Genomic DNA, 24,083 nt, shown 5'->3' on the forward strand with positions numbered 1-24,083 from the left:
ACTTGGAAAAACAACCTAGAGGCAATTTATTTTGAGCAACACATTCCTTCATAAAGGCATATTTCAAACTTCATAACTCCCAGCAAAAGCTGTTGGGGGAAGCCTGAAAATTATCTTTTACTTCTTTGTTCCTCTGTTCAGAATATTTCCTTCCTTCCTTCCTATTTTTTTTTTTTCTTTCTAGTAAAAATATAGACCCCTCTCTGTTCTTTCAACAATTAATTAAGGGTAAGAGAGAGTCTCTCCTCTTCTAATCCTGGAAAGTTAAGTACTAAGCTTGGAAGCTGAAGACCAGGACATCTCTAGTCCCAGGAAGCTGAAGGGGGCTGGCCAGGAAACCCACTTCTTTTTTTTTTAAATTAATTACTTAATTTATTTATTGGCTGCATTGGGTTTTTGTTGCTGCACATGGGCTTATGCTAGTTGCAGCAAGTGGGGGCTACTCCTTGTGGTGGTGCACGGGCTTCTCATTGCAGTGGCTTCTCTTGTGGAGCACAGGCTCTAAGTGTGTGGCTTCAATAGTTGCAGCACAAGGGCACAGTAGTTGTGGCACACAGGCTCAGTAGTTGTGGCACACGGACTTAGTTGCTCCATGGCATGTGGGATCTTCCCAGACCAGGGCTCGAACCTGTGTCCCCTGCATTAGCATGCAGATTCTTAACCACTGCGCCACCAGGGAAGTCCAGGAAGCCCACTTCTGCTATTAGAGTTACTGTGTGCTACTTCCAGGCAGTAGTTTCAGGCTGCTCTCCTGGGGTGCTGTAATGCTCCCTGCAGGGGACAGAACTTCATCGTCAGAGAGTTAATGAAACAAGGAGAAGCAGTGGGCTCCCACAAAAAAGCGATCCACCACTCAGCTTTTCCTTCCTAACTCCACACAAGGAGTGCTTACCTGGTCACTTAACTAATGGTGGGATGGGTGAACCAGGGAGAGCCCAAGGCACCTCTTTCTTTCAAAGAGGAGATAGGTACCTGGAGACATTACCAGACTAGAAACTCAGAGGTTGGGGCTATGACTTACACAATCTTATATTCCTAGTTCCTGGCATATACTAGGTTCTCCATAAATGTTTAATACGTGAATGAAATAAGCCAACCAGGGTTCCTCGTGAGGCTGCAGTCACCTGTAGGCTTGACTGAGGTTGGAGGATCCGCTTCCAAAATGTCACACATTTTGAGTGAGGAAGAAGCCTCATTTCCTTGCCAAGTGGGTCTCCCCAGACGGCTACCTGCGTGTCTTCATGACATGGCAGCTGGCTCCCCCCAGAGCGAGTGATTCAGGGAGGGGTAAGGTGGATGCAAAGGCTAGCCTTGAAATGTCTCTTATAACAGAGCCTTGAAAGTGACACACCACCACTGCTGCTGTGTTTATTGCTCACACAGACCAACCCAGATACAGTGCTGGGAGGAGACGGCACACCAGCATGAATCTAGGAGGTTACATCACTTGTGGGCCACCCTGGAGGCTGGCCACCACAACGTACCCCTAACAGGAGAACCCAGAGCATTCAACCACGGCAATGCCTTTTACTACTTGCAATCACTGTTTTGTACAGTATTAACCATGCCTTTTATTTTCTGATGTTTTGACATCTTGGGGCCTGGCTAACCCTGTAGGGAATGCCCCTCCCAGGATTAGCTAATTCCTAGGGTTAGCAAACAACCTGCCTGGGAGTGTGCCTTTCATAACACACCAATCAATCCAGAGTCAGTACCCAACCAGCTCCTTTATGACACTATCCAGCTGCCCTAATTACCCCAGGGCCTGATAGGAGACAGCTAGTGACAGCCCTTGTCCCAGAGCCCACCAAAATTATTCAGATTAGCCAATCCCAAATTTACTCACCCCACCTTGCCTGCTCCTTCTTGTAGAAACCACCCTAGAAGCTCTCGCACACATTTTCCCCTTGCTCCCTCTAACTCCTGACTGACCCGGGTGCCTCCCTATGCCATGCCTCCTATTTCTAGTGACCTCTGAGTATAGCAAACTTCTTCCCTCACAACAGTCATCTCCATGTCTGTGGGTCTTACCATATCTGATTAAAACAAATCCCAATACTCTTAAAAGGCACACATTCGAAGAGCACTTTAGGCCTTTTTTATTTTTAATTTCTATTTTTAAAATAAATTTATTTATTTATTTATTTATTTATTTATTGGCTATGTTGGGTCTTCATTGCTGCACACGGGCTTTCTCTAGTTGCGGTGAGTGGGGGCTACTCTTCATTGTGGTGCAGTGGCTCCTCATTGCGGTGGCTTCTCTTGTTGTGGAGCATGGGCTCTAGGTGTGCAGGCTTCAGCAGTTGTGGCACACAGGCTCAATAGTTGTGGCGCACGGGCTTAGCTGCTCCACAGCATGTGGGATCTTCCTGGACCAGGATTCAAACCCGTGTCCCCTGCATTGGCAGGCAGATTCCTAACCACTGTGCCACCTAGGAAGTCCCAAGGCCTTTTTTAGATTGGAGGCATCTGAGCCATGTTGAAGAATACCTAGCTTCACCAGCGTTTCCCATTTGACTTCAACTCTAATTTCATTTTCTTCCTACATTGAATCACATATCCCTGGAAGCTAATCAGCTTCTGCTCAAAGTCAGCATGAAGTTTCTGACAAATTGGTTCACGCCTTAATGATTAGTCCTGTGATCTGCCTAAAATGGTCACACTAAGGCCTCTCATTGCATTAAGAACTTCTTCCATTTATTCCAAAGGATGGGACAGTTTCCCCTTCATTCATTTGCCTTGCTTCGTATTTGATAGGCAAACCTTTTGCACCCATCTCAGCATGTCAGTAAAATTTCAATTACTAGTGTATATCTCTTTCTTTTTTTAATTCTAAGAAGCACTTAGTTGCTGCTTTGCAAAAAATATGGCCTCATGTTCATTCTTAAAATGGCAAACCTTTGCTTCACTAATACCAAAATTAACCCCTGTGCTCTGCTTCTGTACCTTTCTGAGTACAAAATAACCTTTCCTTGTAATATCAAATCATAGTGCAACCTTTTGGAAGACATCCTACACAGCACATACATTTAACACATGGCATCAATTAATGCATATTACTCGACAGAAATGATGACATTATGAAGAGCATGTTCAACGTGCACACGCATAGGTGGTGACAGCAGTGACGTCACAACTGCTGCCTGGCTGACACTCACAAGATGCCAATTTTAGACACACTCCAGCTTTGAAAACTGCATCCCAGAAGTGATGCAGTGAGGTAAATCCCTTCCTGTGTAAGGTACTCAGCAGAGCTTCCGGTCCACTGCAATGGTAATAATCAACAACAAACTCTCAGCTAACACAGCCCCCTCCATGCAACGTGTCTGGCTGCAAAGCAGGTTAGGGACATTCTAATCTTCTCAGACCTGGGTAAGTGGGGACAGAGGAGATGCCACCAGTCTTCTGTGGGTGATCAGGGGCTGGGCCTGGAAAAGGGCAAGCTCCTGTTGCTTGGTCACCAAAGAATGAATACGCGTTTACTTAATGCTCATTTAGTGCTCACATCAACCCTGCAAATGAGAAATTATCCCCATTTTACAGAGGAGAAACTGAGACTCAGTCAAGTTCTTATTATTGGGTTGGCCAAAAAGTTCATTCGGGTTTTCCCATAATATCTTATGGCCCAGGCGAACTTTTGACCTACCCATGATCAACCCCAGGGTTACACAGCTGGTAGCACAGACCTCATTTGCAAGCCTGAGCTGTTCTTACAACTCTATCAGAGCATCATCTATAAAGAGGACCAGGACAGGGAGGGTGGGAGGGAGTCACGGGAGGGAGGGGATATGGCGATATATGTCTAAATACAGCTGATTCACTTTGGTGTACCTCAAAAGCTGGTACAAGAGTGTAAAGCAATTATATTCCAATAAAGAGCTTTAAAAAAAAAAGAATCCTACTATGCATCTCTCTGCTTCCTACATTAGTTCTGCCTCTGGTAATCAAATGTTGTACAATGGAGAGAGCCTTCAGAATTTTTTCTGAACAACAGAGGGTTATAGCTATAAAGGGTATACACTGAGCAGATTAATGTTGTAAACAAAATTACCCCCTAGAACATCAAAACCACTTAATATGCTCAATTGCTTTGGAAGCACACACTGCGGAGAACTGCTATGCTGATTACCAATAATTATAATCCACTCATTAAGGAAAGTCCCTAAGGGCTTCTACAAAGGAACACTTCAGACTGAGATGGAGTTACTCTGTGTACTTGAAAATAATGAAGCTACCGTTCTTTTAAAAATTATCTAATTTAGGCTTTTCACTTATTTATGTGCTTCTTTGTAAGGACTCTAAATGAAAGAGGTTCTACTAAATTTAAATGGAAGCTTTCTCTCAAAGGTCCAGAGCAGCTTCAGACTGACTGTTGACATGCCAGCTCCCTGGCGAGTAGGGATGAGAGGAGAGAGGTTCAGGGAATAATTTAATCTGAAAGATACATCCCCTGAAGTCTCTGCTTTTCTTAAACATTTTGGTTTCAAAGAACTTGTTTCTCCAAAGAGTCTTGAGATTTATTGGACGGATGTTTGTGGACAGAAGATACTAGAATTTACTCAAAGCAGCTTTAAATCCTTTAGAATCAAAGTTAATGTAAACAAACACTTAGGAGTTGAGAACTAATTATGGGTCAAGCACTCAATGGGCTGAGTGCTTTATGTCCCATTTTAGCTATAATCCTTTTAGGTACAAGAAACAGCCAGGCCAGCTCAGGAATGGCTGCAGAGGACTACAGGAGAGCCAGAAATCTTACAGAAATCCAAGAATAGGAATCATAATTGGGCCTCACGGACACCAGAACTGAATCTAAGAAGGTCCTCAGACAGCAGGAATTTCATGACTCTTTCCACAGGCGACCTGCCTTTCTCTTTGCATCAGTTAATTTGCTTTCAAGTGCAAGAAACAGAAAACCCAATTCAATGTGGCTTAGAAAGTAAGGAAATTTACTATCTCATGGAACTGGAAATCCAGATGTAGGGTAGGTTTCAGGGTTGTGTGATCTCATCAGCCAGCTCTGTCATCTGTCGCAATCCAGGTTCTTTCCTCTTCAGTTCGCCATCCAGGAAGGCCAGCTTCATTTTATGGCTGATTCTTACTGATTAGGATCATAGGGTGTTGGATGGTGGGAATATGAGCTACATGTTTCCTCACTGACATATTCTAAAGAGAAATGTTCCCCCAGAAGCCCTAAAACTTTTATCTCAAGGCATCATTGACCTGAAGTAAGTCACATGATATTCCTAAACTAACCCCTTATGCCAACTGGTCTTAGCCTAGTTCTAGTCACTAGCAAGGAGTATGGGACTACCATGACTGGTTCAGACTGCTCAGGGCACACCTCTAGAGTGAAGTCAGATGTGGAGGGGATGGAAAAAAGAGAAATTGAGAATAATTCCTAAGTTCTTGCCTCCAGTAAATGAGTAGACAGTGAAGTCATTTGGAAAATCTTGGAGGAAAAACAGGTTGGAGGTGGAGGTGAGAATCAAGAGCACTGTTGTGGATATGCTAGTTCTGAAATGCCTGTTAGATCTCCCAATGAAAAGGCCACATAAGCCATGGGATAGATGAACTTGGCGCTTAAGGAAGGGGTCAGGACCAGAGTTATCATTTTGAGAATCATCAGCTTATACCCAGAATTTAAAACCATGCAACGGATGAAATCAACTAAAGAAAGAATATATAGAGAAAAAGATGTGAGGATCCAAGGCCAAGGACTGGGCACTCCAACATCTAAAGGTAGAGCAGAGAAGCAGCCAGCAAGCGGGACGAAGAGGCAACAGTTAGTAAGACAGGAAGAAAACCAAAAACATGTACTGTCCTAGAAACCACGTGTTCCTGGATACACAGAGAAGTCAATTATGCCCAATGCTGGGAGGCTTCCTAAGAGAGGGACAAGAGGTGAGCACTGTGTTGGCAACGTGGAGTCACTGGTGACCCAGACAGTGGCAGCTTCAGCCGAGTGATGGGGACAGAAACCTATCAGAGTGCGCTGAGGAAAAACGGGACGTGGGGAAGTGAAAACATTTATAACTGTTTTCAGAAGTTCTTCTGTGAAGGAGGACAGAGAACTGAGCAGTAACTAAAGGGAGAAATGGGGCCAAAGCAGGAGTTTTTAAAGAAGAAAGATCCTCGAACTTATCTTTATGCTAACGGGAACGACCTAACAAGAGAAAAATGGAGGAGACAGAAAATAACTGCAGAAGCAAAGACCTTGAGAAGTCAAAAGGAGACAGGATTCAGTGCACAGGTGGAGGGGTTGGCCTTTTATAGAAGCAGGGCTGTTTCAGTCAGGAGAAAAACCAGAGAATGCACAGAGGCAAGTCACCTGGTTGACATGGTAAAGGAAAGATAAGGAATCCCCACCTGATCCTTTCTATTTCTGCCATGAAGTAGGCGGCAAGGTGATCAGTGAGAAATGCGAGGAGGGGCTTTAAAGAGAAATGAAGACATGACATGAAGAAATGAAAATAGCAATTTCAGCAAGTGGGAAATTAGACAAGAAAAGTATATGAGGATTGATCAGCAGTTAGGGGTGATTAAAAGATCTAAGATACGAACAAGAGAATGCATGACTAAGGTGGAGGGAAGTGCAATTTAAGCCTCAGAAAGGCTAGGAAATTGGCCCATTGGTCACACAACTAATCAGCAGAAGAGCCAGGATTTATAGTGAGGCCCGAGTGACTCCACACTCTGTGCTCTTTCTACTCTGCCAAGTCTTCAGGTACAATCAATCAACCTGGTACAAAGAGCAAGCTACAGGTAAGGTGCTTCTACGAAGAAAGGTTAATTCAGCCCCACAAGCATGTGACAGCTTTGGGACCCTGATTTCCTCAGGACCTACAAAGAATCTGGGAGAATGCTTCAGTATTTCATCCATCCAGATGGCCAGCCACAGCGTTCAAGTTCTCCCTTTGGATTACCATTGACCTGTCTGGCCTGTCTCTAGTCTCTATTCCCTCCAAGCCATCTTCCAGACTGCTGAGAATTATCTTTGTGAAATTTATACTACACCTTCCACTGCATAACACCCTAGCACTGTGCACAAGGCTTCTCTTTCATGACTCAGTCATGTTTCCCTTGTGCCCCACACAGCTTATGCTGTAGCCACTTAGGTTATTTGCCATTTCACAACCATGACAACCCTATTGATGCTTCTATGCCACTGCACATGCTGGATCTCTCCTTGAAACGTCCTCTGCCCTGGTTCACAGGACACATTCCCATTTACCCAGTTTCACGGTCTCTTCCCCAGTACAGCCTTCCTTCTCTGCCTCTCCTTCAAGCCCCTTACCATTTTGCATTATAATTCTATTTGCCTATTTCTCTCGTCATCCTCAACATCTTGGCACACTAGTAGGTGATCAAATCTTATTTTGAATGCTGAATGAGAATGAATTTAGCTGTTTGAAACTGAAGATGATGAAATCATTTTGGTGGCGCTCAGCATCTCACATCACATTTCTCATGTTCCCAAGGGAAGCCAGTCCCTAGATGGTAGAAGGATACAGGATCCAGCTGTCTGCATCCATGGCTCCTTTCCTAGCCTGCTCTGAAACCCAACATTTCAAAGCTACCTTCAAAGTCAGAGGCTACCAAATGAGCTAACTACATAAACTGTGGGCACATTATGAAGATGGAACATAAACATCCTGACAAGCCCTATGGAGGAGACTAGCTGAGAATGTGACAGAAGGATGCTGGCTGGTGACCGGCAGGTGTCTGCAGGAGAGGCTCAGCCACCCAGGAACAACCCGTCTGATCTCTGTAGGGACACCTGGAGCCTGCCAGCTCCCACTACCCAAATTACAGTACGTGCTGCACAGTGTTTGTTTCTTCTGTGGGCAAAGAGAACTGCTCACTCTTCCACCTGCACAACACAGATGGCACAGATGGGAGCATGCTTCCACATGAGGATGTGCAATTATGCCCAGTTCCTCCAGCTGTAACAATTACCAGAAGAACTCCCGGGGGAAGGCAACGATCCTGTCAGATAGCCGTCTTCCACGCTGGCATACGCATTTAGTCCTCCCAAGAGCAGCTGCTGGGTCCACGGCCTCTAGTCCCTTTCACAGTCCTTCCTGGAACCCGTGTATTTGAAAAGCATTTGGTGAGATCAGAACATAAGGCAGTCATCAAACAGGATATATTTAAGTAAGAAAATACCAAGGCTTTATTTTTTTTTTTCTTACAAAGACAGCCCTGCTGTTGGCTAAGTGGAAAGATGTACACAGTTCTCATGAGTAAACAAGATTTACCTGCTTCAGGCTGCATACCATAATGCCAAAGAAGTGACATGAAGGGGTCAGAGGTGTAATGCACTCATCTTCATAGCAATTAATTGCAAAATAAAACAAAAATTAAATGGACTTAATTAATGCTGGGCATTCCCACAGGGAAAACTTAAGAGGACTTTAAATCAATCAGTAGTTGTATTGTGTATGACAAAAAAATCCCATCAGGCTGAGCCACCCTCACTCCTCTCTCCGGCTCTCCCCATCTGAGGTATACAGTCTGCAACCCACAAGGCTGGGAGTCAGGAGCTTTTGCTTTACAATCCATTGAGATATGAAGAGGGCAGAGTCCTGGAAGACTAGATGACCCGGCTCTGGTGAGGTACCTATGTGCAGCAGTGTCGCATATGGAAGTTGACAACATACTCAGCGTTAGTCCTCTGCACAGAGATAGCAAAAGGCTCGAAAGGGTGGAAGGTGAAGGCAACAAGGCGTCGCACCGTGTGGTTGATGGGGCGGCCCAGTAAGCCTGCCTGAATCTCAAACTTGAGCAGACCAGAGTCCCGGGCATAGAACCTAAACAGAACAAGAGAGGAGAGGCTGGGACAGATATTCACCACCATCTGGAAACCTGAACAACAGGGAGATGTGCCAACTCATTATTTAACCTCACTGATGAAATCTCTAACATCAGCCCCATGTTACTGGAACTGCAAAATCACCTTTGTTTGATCAGCTCATTTTACAGGCAGGGTGATTATGAACTTCACTCTGCTATCCTGAGTCACTGGGTCACTTCTCTCTCCCAAAATGACCCTTGGTTATAGCCTCAATTACAGCCTTCCCTCTTCCAGTAGCTACCTGCCCAAGACTGCCTAAGCCAGGACTGGAAATGAAATGTGAGCCATGTACGTCATTTTAAATTTTCAGGTAGCCACCTTAAGGAAGGTAAGAAGAAAAAGGTGAAATTAATTTTAATAATATTTTATTTAACCCAATACTGGTATCTAAAATACTATCATTTTAACCTATAATCGACATAAAAGATACTAAAGAGATTTTTTTTTCTTTTTTTTGTACTAAGCCTTTGAAATCTGATGTGTATGTGTCACCTGAGCGCATCTCAACTTGCACTCGTCACATGTCAGTGACACCAGTGCTCAACAGCCACAGGAGGCTTGTAGCTACCGCAGGACAGTGCAGGTCTAGGTCCATATCTGAGTTTTTCATTTTTAAAAATAAATTTTTTTAGAAGGTTCTTCTTTTTCACAAACAAAAACAAAACACTAAGTAGTTTTTACTTTTTCATCTAACACAGTAAGACTAAAGATGCTTCTATCCATCCCGGTACTTAAATGCCTTTTTCCCACATGCAAAATAAGTGCCCTGTGAACTTGTGAACTAGAGATGATCAGCAGGGTTGGGGCTGAACTGGGGGAAGTTCTAGAAAATAAAGAGCTCTGAAATAAAGAGCTCTATAATTTCCCTTTTGGAAAGCAAATATATAGTAGACATAAAGATACTCATACCCATTGATTCAACAATCCCATTTCCAAGAACTCATACCCTCAGAATTTAATTTAAATGAATAGTGACATGCATAAAGATGGCTACTCTACAGCATTAGTTCTAATGTAAAAATGTAGAGAGAATAAATGTTCAGTAATAGAATAGTTAAATAAATTATGGTACACCTGCTTGACGGAATAATATGCCATGTTAGAACTGTAACTGTGAGGACTACGTAACAATATGGGAAAATGTTTATTAAATAAAAGCAGGCTACAAAATATTATGCTAACCACGATTACAACTGTGCAAACATAAACATGCATGCTGGCAGAGACTAGAATGGAATATACAATAAAAGTGTTAGAGTAATGGTATTACCTCTTTAAATGACTTTAATATCCTCACATCTCTCATTTTAAATTAAAAATAAATAAGACTTACAAGAAAAATCTTTTAAGTCGGGGCAATGGCATTTCCAGATTTATTACTTAGGTTAATCTTTTAAAATCAGAAAGGCAGGGAAGTAAAAAAGGAGAGAAATGTATCTCGTGCTTTGTGACAATATCAAATAAGGCCAATTACCTGCTTTTACGTGTGAAAAACACATTCACCTTATGCACACAGTCCCCAGCACACAAAGGGCTTATAATTTAAAGTGAGTTGTTTGAGCTCCTAAATCTAACTACCAGCTTACAGGAAATATGGGGGGATAAGAAAGACAATAAATATGCCAGGGATGCAATGAGCACACTCTAGACTGTGCGGAATACTACCAGACGAACAACCTGGTTTCTTCAACAATTTCACTGCAAAGAAACTAAGAGGCAAGCAGAGGCCATAGAATAAAAAAGACAAGAGGACAGTGACCAAATACAACATACAAAACTTGTTAGATCCTGACTGGAACAAAATGTAAAAAGACTATGTATAAGACAACAGGGAAATGTGAAAACTCACTAGATACGGGTGATCTTAATATATTTTTGTTAATTTTCATAGATGGAATAATGGTATTAAGGTTGTATTTTTCTCAGTCCTTACCTTTTAGAGATTCGTACTGAAATATTTACAAGTGAATTACTATGATACCTGGGATGTGATAATCCAGGGTGGCAGTTGCGAGGGGCAGAGAAGGGGTGGTGGAAAGAGATGAAACAACACTGACCATGAAGTGACAACTGCTGAAGTGGGGTGATGGGTACGGGGAGGCTCACCACACTCCTCTACCTTTACATGTTTAAAAATTTCTAGAATAAAAAAAATTTTTTTACTGGTTTTTGGAACTTGATTGCACTTTCTCAAAGAAAATATAACAAATGGTGATTAATTGTACAGAATATGTTACACAAGCCTATTTTAATACACAATGAAGCTAGATTATAAAATACTAACTACCACTGTTGCTATGTGAAAAAGACCTTCCACAATCCAGCTCAGGGCTCCAAGAACACACCTCCCTTGAAATAACCCCACTAGTGGCAGTGGCACCAGTTCCTCTCCTTAGTACCTATTAGAGCACACAGAGCAGCCCAAGCTCCTGGCACGGAGAGACAGGCAGGTCTGTGAACTGGACATCTGTGAGGAAGGGACTGCAAGGTTCTAGCAATAAAACAGTAACCTGCATTCCAAAATTCTTCCAATTGAGGAAGCATGAGTTTCTCTAAAACCTGCTTTTCCCCCAAACTGTCCCTGCTATTTTTCTATTAGGTAACATAAGGGATAAAATAATTTGAGCTGGATAAAATTTAAGTCTCAATTATAAACACTATTATGAAATGCTATTAGATTATTAAATTGAAAAGTATGGTTTCCTTCCCTGGATACCTTGAAAAGGGAACAACGCTTATCTTAAGTGGATGTTTTGATGAGAAGCAAAAAACAGAACTAATTAATTTATGAGACTAATGCCTGAATGACCAAAGCACCCACCACATTACAGAAAGAGACTGCCCTCTGAATTCAAACCATGAGTACAAGTGGACAGTCACAGTGAAATGATATTTAAGAAGAAGACAAAAAGAAAGCAGGCCCCCTCCGCCCTCAGGCAATGTGCAGCTGAAGCAGGGACGGTGTACCTGATAGGGTGATCTCCACAGGTCTTGGGCCGCTCCATGACTGACACCCACTTGTCATCGTAGCTGAAGAGAGACAAATCAAGATAAGGGCTACCGCTGTAAGACTGGGCACTGATGGGGAGCTGACCCAGCAGCCGGCGTACTGCCTCCGTGTGCCCTCCGTATTTGGCATTTACAATAGTGTCTTTAAACCTAAAATAAAGCACCAGTGAGGAAGGCTGTGTTAGCGGCACACACGCTGCACTGGATTTTAAATTGACAAACTTATGTCTAAAAACAACTCATTCTGAAAACAGAATCTAGATATTGAACTCCCAGACATCATAAGTCTGCCTAGCTACAAAACACTCTCAAAAAGCAGAAAACAGAATGAGGAATTGGGAACATTAAGTTACTTTAGAAAAGTCAGCAAAGATTCTACAAAAGTTACAAATGAGTATAACTAATCTATGACAACTATTTCTACTCATACTTATTTCCCCCAAATAACAGCCTTAGACTGCATTAAAAAGGAGTTACAGAGAGCAGCGAATCCTGAACAGACGCAGCCTCTGACTCTTCTTGGGATCAGTTATAAGCCAACTTACATCAAACCTTTTGACAAATTACTCATTCTTTATTTAAATAAAGTTTGGGAGCTAGCTACCTATACTTCTGCCAAAACACCAGTATCTAGAAGAACAGTAACGTGGACACAGAGTCACCTATCTGTCTTATCTTTAATAATAATAACAATAACAATTAATACTAATACAGCAGTTATTTCTCACAATTACAATGAATACTAAATTTAATACCTTTGACCAAGTATTTCTATTCTACTGGAAATTTGCCCTAAGGAAGAAAAATCCCTGTGCAAGTTCAATACAGCATTATTTACGACAATGAAAAATTGACAGAAAAATTAAAAATCTAATGGAAAACTAGAATTTTCAAAGATTATATGGTAACAAAGGAAATGTTTATCATAATGGTAAGTAAAAGAAATAGGCTACATTCTGTATATATAGTATGATCAAAAACACACACAAAATTTAATGCCTTAAAAAAAACTGGTGGAAATACATCAAAATGGTAATCGTTGTGTTTGTGTAATGACATTTTAGATTTTTTTCTAGCCTTCTTTTTCACTTTCCTATAGTTCCTTAGAAAAAAAGTCAACTTTTTATCAGTTTGATTTTTTTTAATCTCTATATTGAAGCACATCATAAAGTTCAGCAATCATGGGGAAAATAATTTTTTTAGTCCAGGGGAGAAAATAAGATATAACATCTCATCCCTGAAATTAATGGAATAAAAATTTGAACTTTTGTAACTTTGATGAGACCAGAAAGATGAGATGGGTTTTGATTTTTGTTTTCACTGTTAAGCTGCAGTGCTAGATGGACAATAACACTTCTCAGTTCCCCCAGAAGAAAGCCTAGCATCAACACTGCTTTTGCATTACTTCTCTTGACAGTAATTTTCACAGCCTCAGTGTAAATCATAAAATTAAACCCTGGGCCACATACAGCTTGCTTCTTTCCCTTTCATTTGAGCTGGTATCAAAGATTCTGGGCTCTTTGGTTTTCAGCCCTTTGTCAGCAAAGATCTAGTACTCCAACCCTGGCAGGCTCGCTGGCTTCAAAAGGTGTCTTCAAATGACGGGGCGGCCTACAGCTCCGTGATGACCACAAATCAAAGCCTCCGTGACAATCTACAGGCTCAAGCACTCCCTCTTCCCAGGCAGCACCCGCCACCACTGCTCTCCAGGCTCCCCAACAACTAAAAGATGAAGCAGTCATCCTTCTGATGTCTTCACCTGATTAACTCCTGGTCCACTGTCACTCTGTCCAACTACACCTCTCTTAATTCACGGTTTCAAAATTCTCAGAGATGATCCTTCCAACACCACGGCTTCCTAGTTCCTGGACTTCCTTTCTGCCCCAGCCACTCACTGCCACGGTCATATCCTCAGTCTCACTATTACCGATGACTGCACCCCTTGTAATCTCCGGATGCAGCACCACAGACTCCAACTATCTTCTCTCCTACTTTCCCAGCTAACTCCCTCTGCTCAGCCCAGCTCCAACATCCTTCAACCCCAATGGGACCTAAATTCCACTGATTCTACCAAGTTTTTGCCATCCTACGCCTTCATCATGACCTCTTTTCCTTCCTTAACCAGCTTAAATTTCACAATCATTAAAATCACAAAACTTATATCCATGAACTCACGTGGGCCCTTAATGTTGCAGGGCACTCATGCTGCATTCCCACAGCCTCGCAAGTCTCCCACTCTCTTAGGCAACTATCTCATCCCCCCTCCTCCCTGTTCACCCTCACATAATGGCACTGCCTTCTTTGCAACTGACAGAAGAAAGGAGAAGAAAACTTTTTAAAGCTTCCATCAGCATATCTGTACCTATTTAACTATATGTGCTGCCCTGTAAGGCCAATCCATCGACGTGGGCACTAGCTCCTATCCTCTGACCTCATACTTAACCAATTCTCCCCCATCCCACTTTTCCTAACCCATCAGTTTCCCCGTATCTACAGATCAGTCCCATCTGCAAACAAACACGCAATTTCCCCCTTCCACTCAAAAAATAAAAGCAGAAACTTAACACCACTTGCCCCTCCACCTAACACACCATTTTTCAGCTCTCCTTTACAGTAAAACTCAAGACACTTTTTCCTACCATCTCCAATTCTTCTCCTCTCATTCTTTCTTCCTTTTCTTCTTTGTTTTTGTTTTTTTACATTTATTTATTTATTTACTTATTTATTTTTGGCTGTGTTGGATCTTCATTGCTGTGCGCAGGCTTTCCCTACTTGTAGTGAGCGGGGGCTACTCTTCATCTTGGTGCACAGACTTCTCACTGAGGTGGCTTCTCTTGTTGAGGAGCACAGGCTCTAGTCAGGCGGGGTTCAGTGGTTGTGGCACACAGGTTTTGTTGCTCCATTGCATGTGGGATCTTCCCGGACCAGGGATCAAACCCATGTGCCCTGCATTGGCAGGAGGACTCAACCACTGCGCCACAAGGGAAGTCCCTCCCATTCTTTCTTTCTTTTTTTTTTTTTTAGTTATTTATTTATTATTTTTGGGGGGGTACACCAAGTTCAATCATCTGTTTTTATACACATATCCCCGTATTCCCTCCCTTCCTTGACCCTCCCATTCTTTCTTAAACCCACCTGAAAGAGGCTTTCATGCCCACCATCTCACTGAAACGACTCTCATCAAGGTCACCAGTGATCTCTATGTTAATGACTCTAATAGCTGATTATCAGTCCTCACTGTACTTGACCTGTCAGAGGAGGATCTGACACTCCTTCACCAGAGAAAGTACTAGACCTCTCCACTTACAGAACTTCTGATCTTCTCCCCTAAACCTGCTCCACCGACAAGCTTCACCATCAGAGTTTAATGGTAACACTCTTACAAGTTGATTAAGCCAAAAATGTTAAAATCATCTCTGACTTTGCTCTTTCACACAGCCCACATCCCATCCTCCACTAATCTCTTGAGCTCTATCTTCAAAATACATTGAGAATACAATTACTTACCACCCCCAATGTTATCACCCTGGTCCAAGCCACCATTATTCAACCAACAAATTATTACTAATAGCCTAGAATGGGCAAGGCACTCTTCTAGGTGCTTAGGATATTATAAATGAATAAAAAAGAACTTAAATCCTAGCATCAGGAAACAGAACGCAGTGATTGTCTATATTGGGTCATTGCAATGGTCTACTAACTTCCACCCTATCCTCCTATGGTCTATTCTTAAAACAGCAGCAAGTGGTCCTGCTAAAACATACATGAGCCCACGGCACTCTTCTGCTCAAATACTACAGAATCTCACCTACAGTTAAAGCCAAAGCCTTAGCATGGCCTTATGTGTCTGGTCCTGTCTCTGACCACATCTCTAATTACTCTGCCTCTTGCTTATCACTCCAGCCCGGCCACCCTGACCTCCCTGGTGTTCCTCAAATGCATGAGACCCGCCTCTGGACCTTTAGATTTAATACTCCCTTTGCTTGGTACATTCTTTCCCCTGATAGCCATATGACTTGCTCCCTGACCTCCTTCAAAAGCTTTACTCAAATATCACCTTCTCAGAAAGGCCTATGCTGACAACCCCATTAGAACAGAACTGACAATCTCTTCTTAACATACTCAAGCCCATCAGATATTCTAATAATTTTAACATTTCCTTGGATACATCCCCTTGGAAACCTCCCTGCTCCTGCTTCCACCTGGTCCAACTGGTGGTCTGTCATCCTAGAACTTCGCTTTACCATCATCCTCAGAATTCTGTTTCTCTCCCCTGTTAGACTCTATTTCCTGTACCATTCTTTCATGGCTTATTGGGGAAAATACATATTCCAGAGGCTTCCTTAAAAGAGGAACACGCGAGGTAATTTTTTAAGACCTTACGTGCCTGAAAATGTCTTTGTTACACCCTATTATTTGGATGTAGAATTCTAGTTTGGAAATCATTTTTTTCACAGAATTCTGAGGATATGAATGTAATGGCTCGAGCTTTCAGTATTACTATTAAGTCCAACACCATTAATGACAATTTTTTATATGTGAAATGTATATGTTCTTTCTGAAAGTTTTCACAATTTTCTCTTTATCCCCACTGTTCTTTTTTTTTTTTTTTAATTTACTTATTGGCTGTGTTGGGTCTTCGTTGCTGTGTGCGGCCCTTCTCTAGCTGTGGAGAGTGAGGGCTACTCTTCATTGCCCTGCGCTGGCTTCTCAATGCGGTGGCTTCTCTTGTTGCGGAGCATGGGCTCTAGGCATGTGGGCTTCAGTAGTTGCGGCACATGGGCTCAGTAGTTGTGGCTCATAGGCTCTAGAGCACAGGCTCAGTAGTTGTGGTGCACGGGCTTAGCTGCTCCATGGCATGTAGGATCTTTTCAGACCAGGGATTGAACCCATGTCCCCTGCATTGGCAGGCGGATTCTTAACCATTGCGCTACCAGGGAAGTCCCTGTTTCTTTATTTTTTATACTGTTTGTTTTCTTTTGGTTTCTTATCTTTCAAGATAAAGGCTTTAAGTGACTCATGGTCCCTGATGTCCATTTTTTTTTTCTTAAAAATTTATTCTAACATAATAGAATCCATTTTCATTTACTTTTACCAAAAGTTTACTGAAGACTGTAAAATGGAGCATTTAGACCCATATTTTCACAAGAAACAAAAAATAATTTTGATTTATACGTACATTATATTTTCAATGAAGCAAAGTATGATAAGATGATTAATAAAATGTTATTAGGATACAATTCTGTGGGGGAGATGGAACAGATGTATGAATTTGAAAATAAGAAGAAACAATATAAAATTTCAAACAGTGTGGGAATAACCTGCTCTGTAATTTTTTTTTTTTTGCCGCGCCACACAACATGTGGGATCTTAGTTCCTGACCAGGGATCGAACCCGCGCCCCCTGCAATAGAACACTGGGGTCTTACTTTTTATGTGAAAAAAATTCTGTACCGTTTATGTGAAATACTGAATACTAAATTACTATGGTATTAGTTTCCCTTGGCTATATTTAAAAGTGTTAACACCTTAAACTTATTCAATTACATCTTGTAATGCTTTTTTTAAATGTCAATGTTTAATAAACTGAAAATTGCATCCTCTGCAACTATTTAAATTTAATAGTAAAAAACTTAATGATCAACTTAAAAGTTGATCTACAGTTTTTCGAAATTTTTGCTGGTATAAAGCAAACTTTTGAAGATCACAAAGCTAGAATGCCACCTTTCTCTTCAACTTTTTATCTTCTCTTCCTGGGGCTTCCTACAATTTCACTTAATTATGGGACCATTATGAAATAATGTTTTCTGAAATAAATTTTCAGAAAACATAGCTTCCTCTAGTTCCTGATGACATTATTCATTCAACAAATACCTACAGTGCTCCTCCCGCATGAAGGACCCTGGCCCAGGTGCTGTGTATGTGGCAGTGCGTATAACTCACAAAAATCCCTGCCCTCGTGCTTACCTTGTAGTGACTACTTTGATGTTTTAACTGAGTGTACCCAGCTTTTGTTACTAGTTGATAATAATCTGCTTAAAGTTAATTTTAAAAGGCAAAAATTCATTTCAAAATGAAAACAGCAAAATTTGATCCAAGTTCTGCTTCTCAAAATCCTTCTATACTGAATAGACATGCTAGCAAGGCAGAAAATTTGTGTGAACCAGAGAAAAAGAAAAGGGCATGTTTAGTTGCCTGAAAATCAATATCCATCTATTTTTAATCAAGTGTTGTCCTTCCATATAAATAAGATGCCACTGAATCAGGTGTCTGCTTTGCTCATTTTTCCCAGTAGCAGTAATGCTTATTCTGATTCATCATCCACTTACTCTAGTCTGATCTATATTGGAACCTAAAGCAGATATTTTCCACAAATGACTAAAGCTGGGGGAGCAATTTAGGTATGCAGAATGTGGTGAGGCACTGACTAACTACAGTAGGATTGAGTGCAGGCCCTTGGTCCAAAATAACCAGTCATTTTACAATAATGTACTCACAATTATGAGCAGCTCTGGTTCATAACAGGTGGGTATCAATTTAGGGTGACCTAGGTGTTTTAAGAAGGACCTCCAAGTGTTTCTTCTTCAGTTGGTCAGTTTCCCTAAGGAATTATCTCTAATATCCTGCCTGGGGAGTATAAGTCTGGATGCCATATCTGATAAGGGGGATAGGAGTCTTCCTCATCAGTATGTCAATTTTCACTTAATTCTTGTTTTAAGCATGACATGTCTCATCCCTACTCTCAGCCATGCCTCATGAACATGAAACCAGAGCCTGCATGGTTCGATCTCTCCAAAGAATAAACCTCGAGCCTTTTGCTAAGGTGGGGAAGAGACAGTCATTTGGCAGTGTAGGCTTAAGGAAAGGAGTTAGAGCATCTGATTGCTCCTTTTAAGAATATCATCCAGAGAATTCCGTGGTGGTCCTGTGGTTAGGCTCCACACTTCCATTGCAGAGGGCATGGGTTTGATCCCTGGTCAGGGAGCTAAGACCCCATAAGGTTCGCAGTGAGGCAAAAACAAAAAACAAACAAAAAGAATGTCATCCAATCCTTCAGCAGTATGGAGGGCCTCCAATTTCTTGACCTTTTCCAGAGCTCTCTGGTGCAAGGCAACTTATTTCTTGATGGCTAAGCTCTGTACTCTTAAGTTTTTGTTCTTAAGGTACGTCAAGTTAGTTATCACTCATTTGTTGGCTCTTCAGCTTCTAACACTGTTGCTATCTTCTCCCCATTCTCTTTGTTCTTGTAGGTTTATACCTCTTCTTCTTTTATTGTCATTTTAGTGGGGTTTGGGGATGGAACAGAGATAAATGCATGTGTTCAACACACATGTTTAACCAAAAGTTATAAAATTATTTCCTTATTCATTCAAAAAAGATTTAAGTGCTTGACAGTGCACCACTGACGATACAGCAAAAAACTAAACAATGACACAGTCTCTATCTTTCTGCAGCTAACATACAGTCTAGGAGGAATCACAGACCACACACAAGTAATTCCTCAGGTGCTGAGAGAAAGAAAAAAGTTTAGGATGACACAAGGAGTTACAACAGGCAGACCAACCCAAGGCCGAGTGGGCAGAGGAATATGGGAAGGTTTCCTGAAGTAAATGACTATTGACTTCACACCAACAAATTTTCTAAACAAAAATTAAGCCTGTTAAGCCTAGTGGAACAGCTTACCGGCGCTGGATCTGCCTTGCAAAATTGTTGCTGGAAGCTGAGCAGGGAAACTGGACTTCACTATGCAGGGTAGCGTTACGGAAGAGGTCGCAGAAGTTCTCAAAGAGCTCCAAAAGCTCATCTGATGTATTCTCAAACACAGCAATCACCTCTGTTGTCACCATATTGTACACCACAAAGAAAGATGCCTGCGGAAGAAGAGAGAGACCTAAAGGATAGCTGAGTATAATTCCTTGCCTAGTAAATTTACCTTTTTGGTTGAAAATTCGAGCTACCCAAGTAAAACAGGCAAACACCTCCCCTCCAGCACTATGGAGGAAACATGGTGCCAAGTGGTTCTGGAAAAGGAGGAAGCCTCCGTGGGCTTGATTAATCAAGGGCCTCAGTGTTGCCTGATTTCCCACCGTACCTGTGCCACTGGAATTACCGAGTTGTTTAGCATGTATGCATAAAAAGATTTTCAATCTTTCATTTCAAACTGTGTGCAAATTTAATATTTTTCCTTCCAAGTGTTTATTCCCTACTTACTCCCCAACCCACTGAGATTAAAAACACTTTTTTAAAATGCCAGATTTAATTTTCCTTCCTGCTGAGAAAGTGATTTGCAGTCAGGAGCTGCCTGTTGGCAAATTATTTTCTCTTGTATATGTACGGTTGAAAGTTCAATTTAGGGGCATTTCTTTTTCTCTCTTAATATTTCTATCGTGCAAAGAGACACCTTAAGTACACTGTGTGTTGTAACAGCCAAGTTGTAACCAAGCAGTGGACTGCTGCTGAACAAATGAAAAATCAGAGAAGCGTTTTCCATTTCTTTCTTCATAAATGTTCTTTCAGCCAAGAGTATTTGTAACATACATTTGAGGTTTGTAACAATTAAGATCAGAGAGGGAACCTGAAAAACGTTCAAATGCCATAGGAGGCAGAGTTACTGCTTTCTCTGAATGGGCCCCTGAGCGACTGGCCCTCTTCTTTAAACCTTCAGTGCTCTGCTCAGCCTAACAAGAAAGCACCGGGTACCCCTAGTTTTTATCACAGTGAATGTGGCAGTGTGAGTCAATCCACAAGCTTCCAACAGGACTCTAGAAGTTTTCAGAACACTAGGATTAGTATTCCACCTCCTATGATTGAATTTAAATCTCTACTACCAATTTCTGGAGACATCTGGCCCACCTGTTTTACTAGTAATTAGTCCTTCCCAAAGCTTATGTTACATGACTTTTGCAGTCACTTGGAAATTAAATTTGGCTGTAAATTAAAGAGGCTGGAGGGTAACCTGAGAATAATACCCATAATATTAGCAAGGCTTTGTGTTTAGGTGCACTTTTTACTCATTAACCTTATTGGAACCTATCAAATTAAACTGGGAAAGGAGGAGGGAGGACAACTAGGGCAGAGAGATTGTGTTTAAAGTTACAAATTCTGTAAGCAAAGCACAGTGCCCAAGTAATGTTTCTGGCTACAACTTACTGTAGCTATCGGATATAAGTAGGTCATGTTTTAGCAAATGAAAAAAGAATAATCTCAAAGGCAGCAGTCACAGACAACACATTCCCTCCAAAATAAAAAGGTAATTATAGCTCAAACCTAAATACAAGAATGACTCATGTCCTTTCTATTAACCTGGACAACACTTGGATCATATAAGGGCTTTCCCAGGATCCATCATAATTACATGAATATAGAATTACACAAACATTCACTAGCCTTCCCACCAGGACAGACTGAGAAATACAGGACAGGAGGGTACAGAATCAAGGGCTTCACCAACAACCTCCCATGATTCATAACATGAACTAGATGCTCACCCATGATGACTCAATGGGTGACTTTATCATTAACAGGGAAGAAAAAGAATTCAGAAAAAAATGATCTCTAACCATTTCACTCACCTCCCCCTGCCCCCCTGCCCCCCTCCCCCCTTTTTTAGAATACACAAGGTATGATTCAGATGAGAAATATTAGAAAACATTTTACCATGGATGGCTGGTAAGGTCTTAGGAGACAATTCCTTGTACAGTCTCTCTTAAGGGCAGAATCTGCTGCAGGTCAATGAGAGAAACCAGACTCAGCTGACTTCATGGTTTACTGGTTTGTTCTGTTCTGAATTTCCAGACTAGAATCTAAGGAGACAGTCTAGAAATTGGAGAATGTGGGTGCAAACATACAGAAAGGTAGGTCTCTCACTTGGTCGTCACTAAAGTAGAGAGCTTCTCAAAGGAAAATGCCCAAATTACCCTGAATTTCAGCATGGTATTTCAACCCAAAAGTCTTAGAGGTCTCTGTGCTCTTAATACCACGTTATTCCTATATGTGAAATGCCTCTCTCCCCTACCAACATCTTTCACCCAAACTGAAAAACCCTCAGAACCTGCAATCCTGATGATCAAAAATTTTGGCTTCCTTTTGAACTTTTCACTGCTCCACAACCTATGTTCCCACACATGGGCAAGGTTACAGTAAAGTCACAAAGCTTAACTCTATCAAATGAACTTACCTGTTACAATCTAAAGGATATTTTGTGAGGAAGTGTACTGACATTATTTAAGTAGGAAAGAAAGACTACATTTTTAGAAGATTTTCTTTTCTGTGTGGTGGATTCATTCTCGTTGCCAGAACTAAAACAGACCAACAAGCATAATCTTATACAAAGTCAAGGCAGTAGCCACAGGGAGTCAAACCTTGACCTTGTAGCATCTGGGCTTCCATCTCAAGGGTACTAAAAATGCTCTGCAAAAGAATTCAGGTAATAATCACAGAGTTGACTACCTACATGTCAATGGCTTGAGATTTAGCTTCCATTTGTCCAAATACATGTGGCTAGAGGAAAATGGAGCTGTTTTAAGTTTGACTGAGCCCTAGAATAGCAAAAATTCAAGATTACATAAAATGTGTTATTTCTGAGAAGCTGGCTACAGGTAAAGAGAGAAACCTTCCCATCGCGCCAAGGAGATGGGAGGGGTAACAGGTAGGAAAGCACCTCACACCTGTGATGGATCTGTGACCCGCAGGGTTACCACATCCTCACTAGTATACTTGATAAACAGATGGTTTTCATCCAGAAGCTGCATCTTCCACATGCGCAACTGCCGTAGTTGGTCAAAATACTGGAAGAAGCGCCTCTTGGCCATTGCACTACCATCCTGCTGTGCCCGGCGCCACAGGTACACGAGCAGCCGGTGTTTCAGTGAGTTGATGAAGGGGTCCCTGAAAGGATTGGCCATGCCTGTCTGACTGTCCCGCTGCACCTCAGGAAAAACAGCTGACACGGTGAGCAGGTCATCCTCATAGCAGAAGCGGCCAATGGTCCTCACATCAATGAAAGTGCCCTCAGGAGTCACCTGGAACACATGGATGGTCTGCTGCTGCACTGACAAGATGGCCAGGATGTTCTTATACAAGTACAGCCCTTGGTTGTGTGAGAGGACCACTTTATCACACTTGAAGGTACGTGTATCACACAAGCGGCCGGTGTGAAGGTCAATGATGTGGAGGGAGTAGTCCTCCAGGGGGGACCGGGGGTTAGGGGTCACGGACTCACTGTTCCGATACACCTCATAAAAAGGAGGGTGAGGCTCGTCTGGGAGGTAGGCAGCCGAGCCGACGATGACGCAGCGGCAGTCGTCAGTGAAGAGGCTGCACTCCCGGTTCAGGTGCTCCCCGTTGGCCGCGACGCTGGTGATGTGCAGCAGGACGAAAAAGCGCTCGAAGAGCCGGCCGCGGATGTTGACGGACCGCTGGTCGTTGCCATTGGACAGGATCTCCCCCTCATAGCCCTGCAGTAGGTCCTCGGCTGCCTGGCAGCCCTGGTACTCATAGATTTCCAGAGAGGTCTGGTCTGAAGAGAAAGCGATGAAGTAGCGTCCATCGGGTGAGAATTTACGCAAGAAACAAGGTGGCTTTTCAACATTGACGACCGTGAAGTTGGGGAAAATGTTCTGATGGAACACTCGGACCTGGTGCCAGTGGGTGCCTGCCTTGCCTGAACTGATCCGCCGGCGTTCCAGGCGGTGAATGACATTTTGGTTTTGGATTCTTCGAGGTCTGATGGTGGAAACATGATGATCCATTATCACATCTCTGCACGGAAAAGTAAAGGAGAAGTCAAGAAAATAAAACAAAATTTACGAAAACATAAATACAGCTGACCTTTGAAAAACGCAGGGGTTAGGTGCACCAACCCTCTGCAGCCGAAAATCCAAGTATAACTTATAGTCAGCTCAATATACATGGTTCCTTCCTATCCACGGTTCCTCCACATCCACGGATTCAACCAACTGGGGATGTGTATGTAGTACTGCAGTATTTACTGTTGAAAAAAATCCACGTGTACGTGGATCTGCACAGTGCAAATCTTTGTTGTTCAAGGGTCAACTGTGTATATAGATTTCTCTCCATATATCCGGGACCTAGGAGCTCCCAAGATGACAGTGACCAGCATTTCTCCTTCCCAAGTTATACTTCGCAAGTGGTGAGGACATTTTTGAGTCTAGAAACAGGTTTGAGGAAAGGACCTAATTCACCAGGAATACCTTCAAAGC

At 42.2% G+C, this 24,083-nt stretch overlaps 1 protein-coding gene across 22 annotated transcripts in view; it reads right to left on the reverse strand.

Moving 5' to 3' along the window:
- The window catches only part of DET1 (DET1 partner of COP1 E3 ubiquitin ligase), a 60,711-nt gene that overhangs the window by 30,891 nt on the left and 5,737 nt on the right, over positions 1–24,083 (reverse strand). For 12 of the 22 annotated variants that reach the window (XM_057720059.1, XM_057720061.1, XM_057720060.1 and 9 more), the window contains 4 exons: positions 22,530–23,622; positions 19,546–19,733; positions 11,822–12,013; positions 8,148–8,834 (listed from right to left, as the gene is read on the reverse strand). In XM_057720059.1, the coding sequence (XP_057576042.1) occupies positions 8,621–8,834; positions 11,822–12,013; positions 19,546–19,733; positions 22,530–23,612 (1,677 nt within the window). In that variant the 5' untranslated portion in view covers positions 23,613–23,622 and the 3' untranslated portion in view covers positions 8,148–8,620. The other 10 variants (XM_057720070.1, XM_057720069.1, XR_009051163.1 and 7 more) reach the window with 8 other exon arrangements.

Source organism: Hippopotamus amphibius, chromosome 2 (genome assembly GCF_030028045.1).
Source record: "Hippopotamus amphibius kiboko isolate mHipAmp2 chromosome 2, mHipAmp2.hap2, whole genome shotgun sequence".
Classification (NCBI taxonomy): Eukaryota; Metazoa; Chordata; class Mammalia; order Artiodactyla; family Hippopotamidae; genus Hippopotamus; species Hippopotamus amphibius.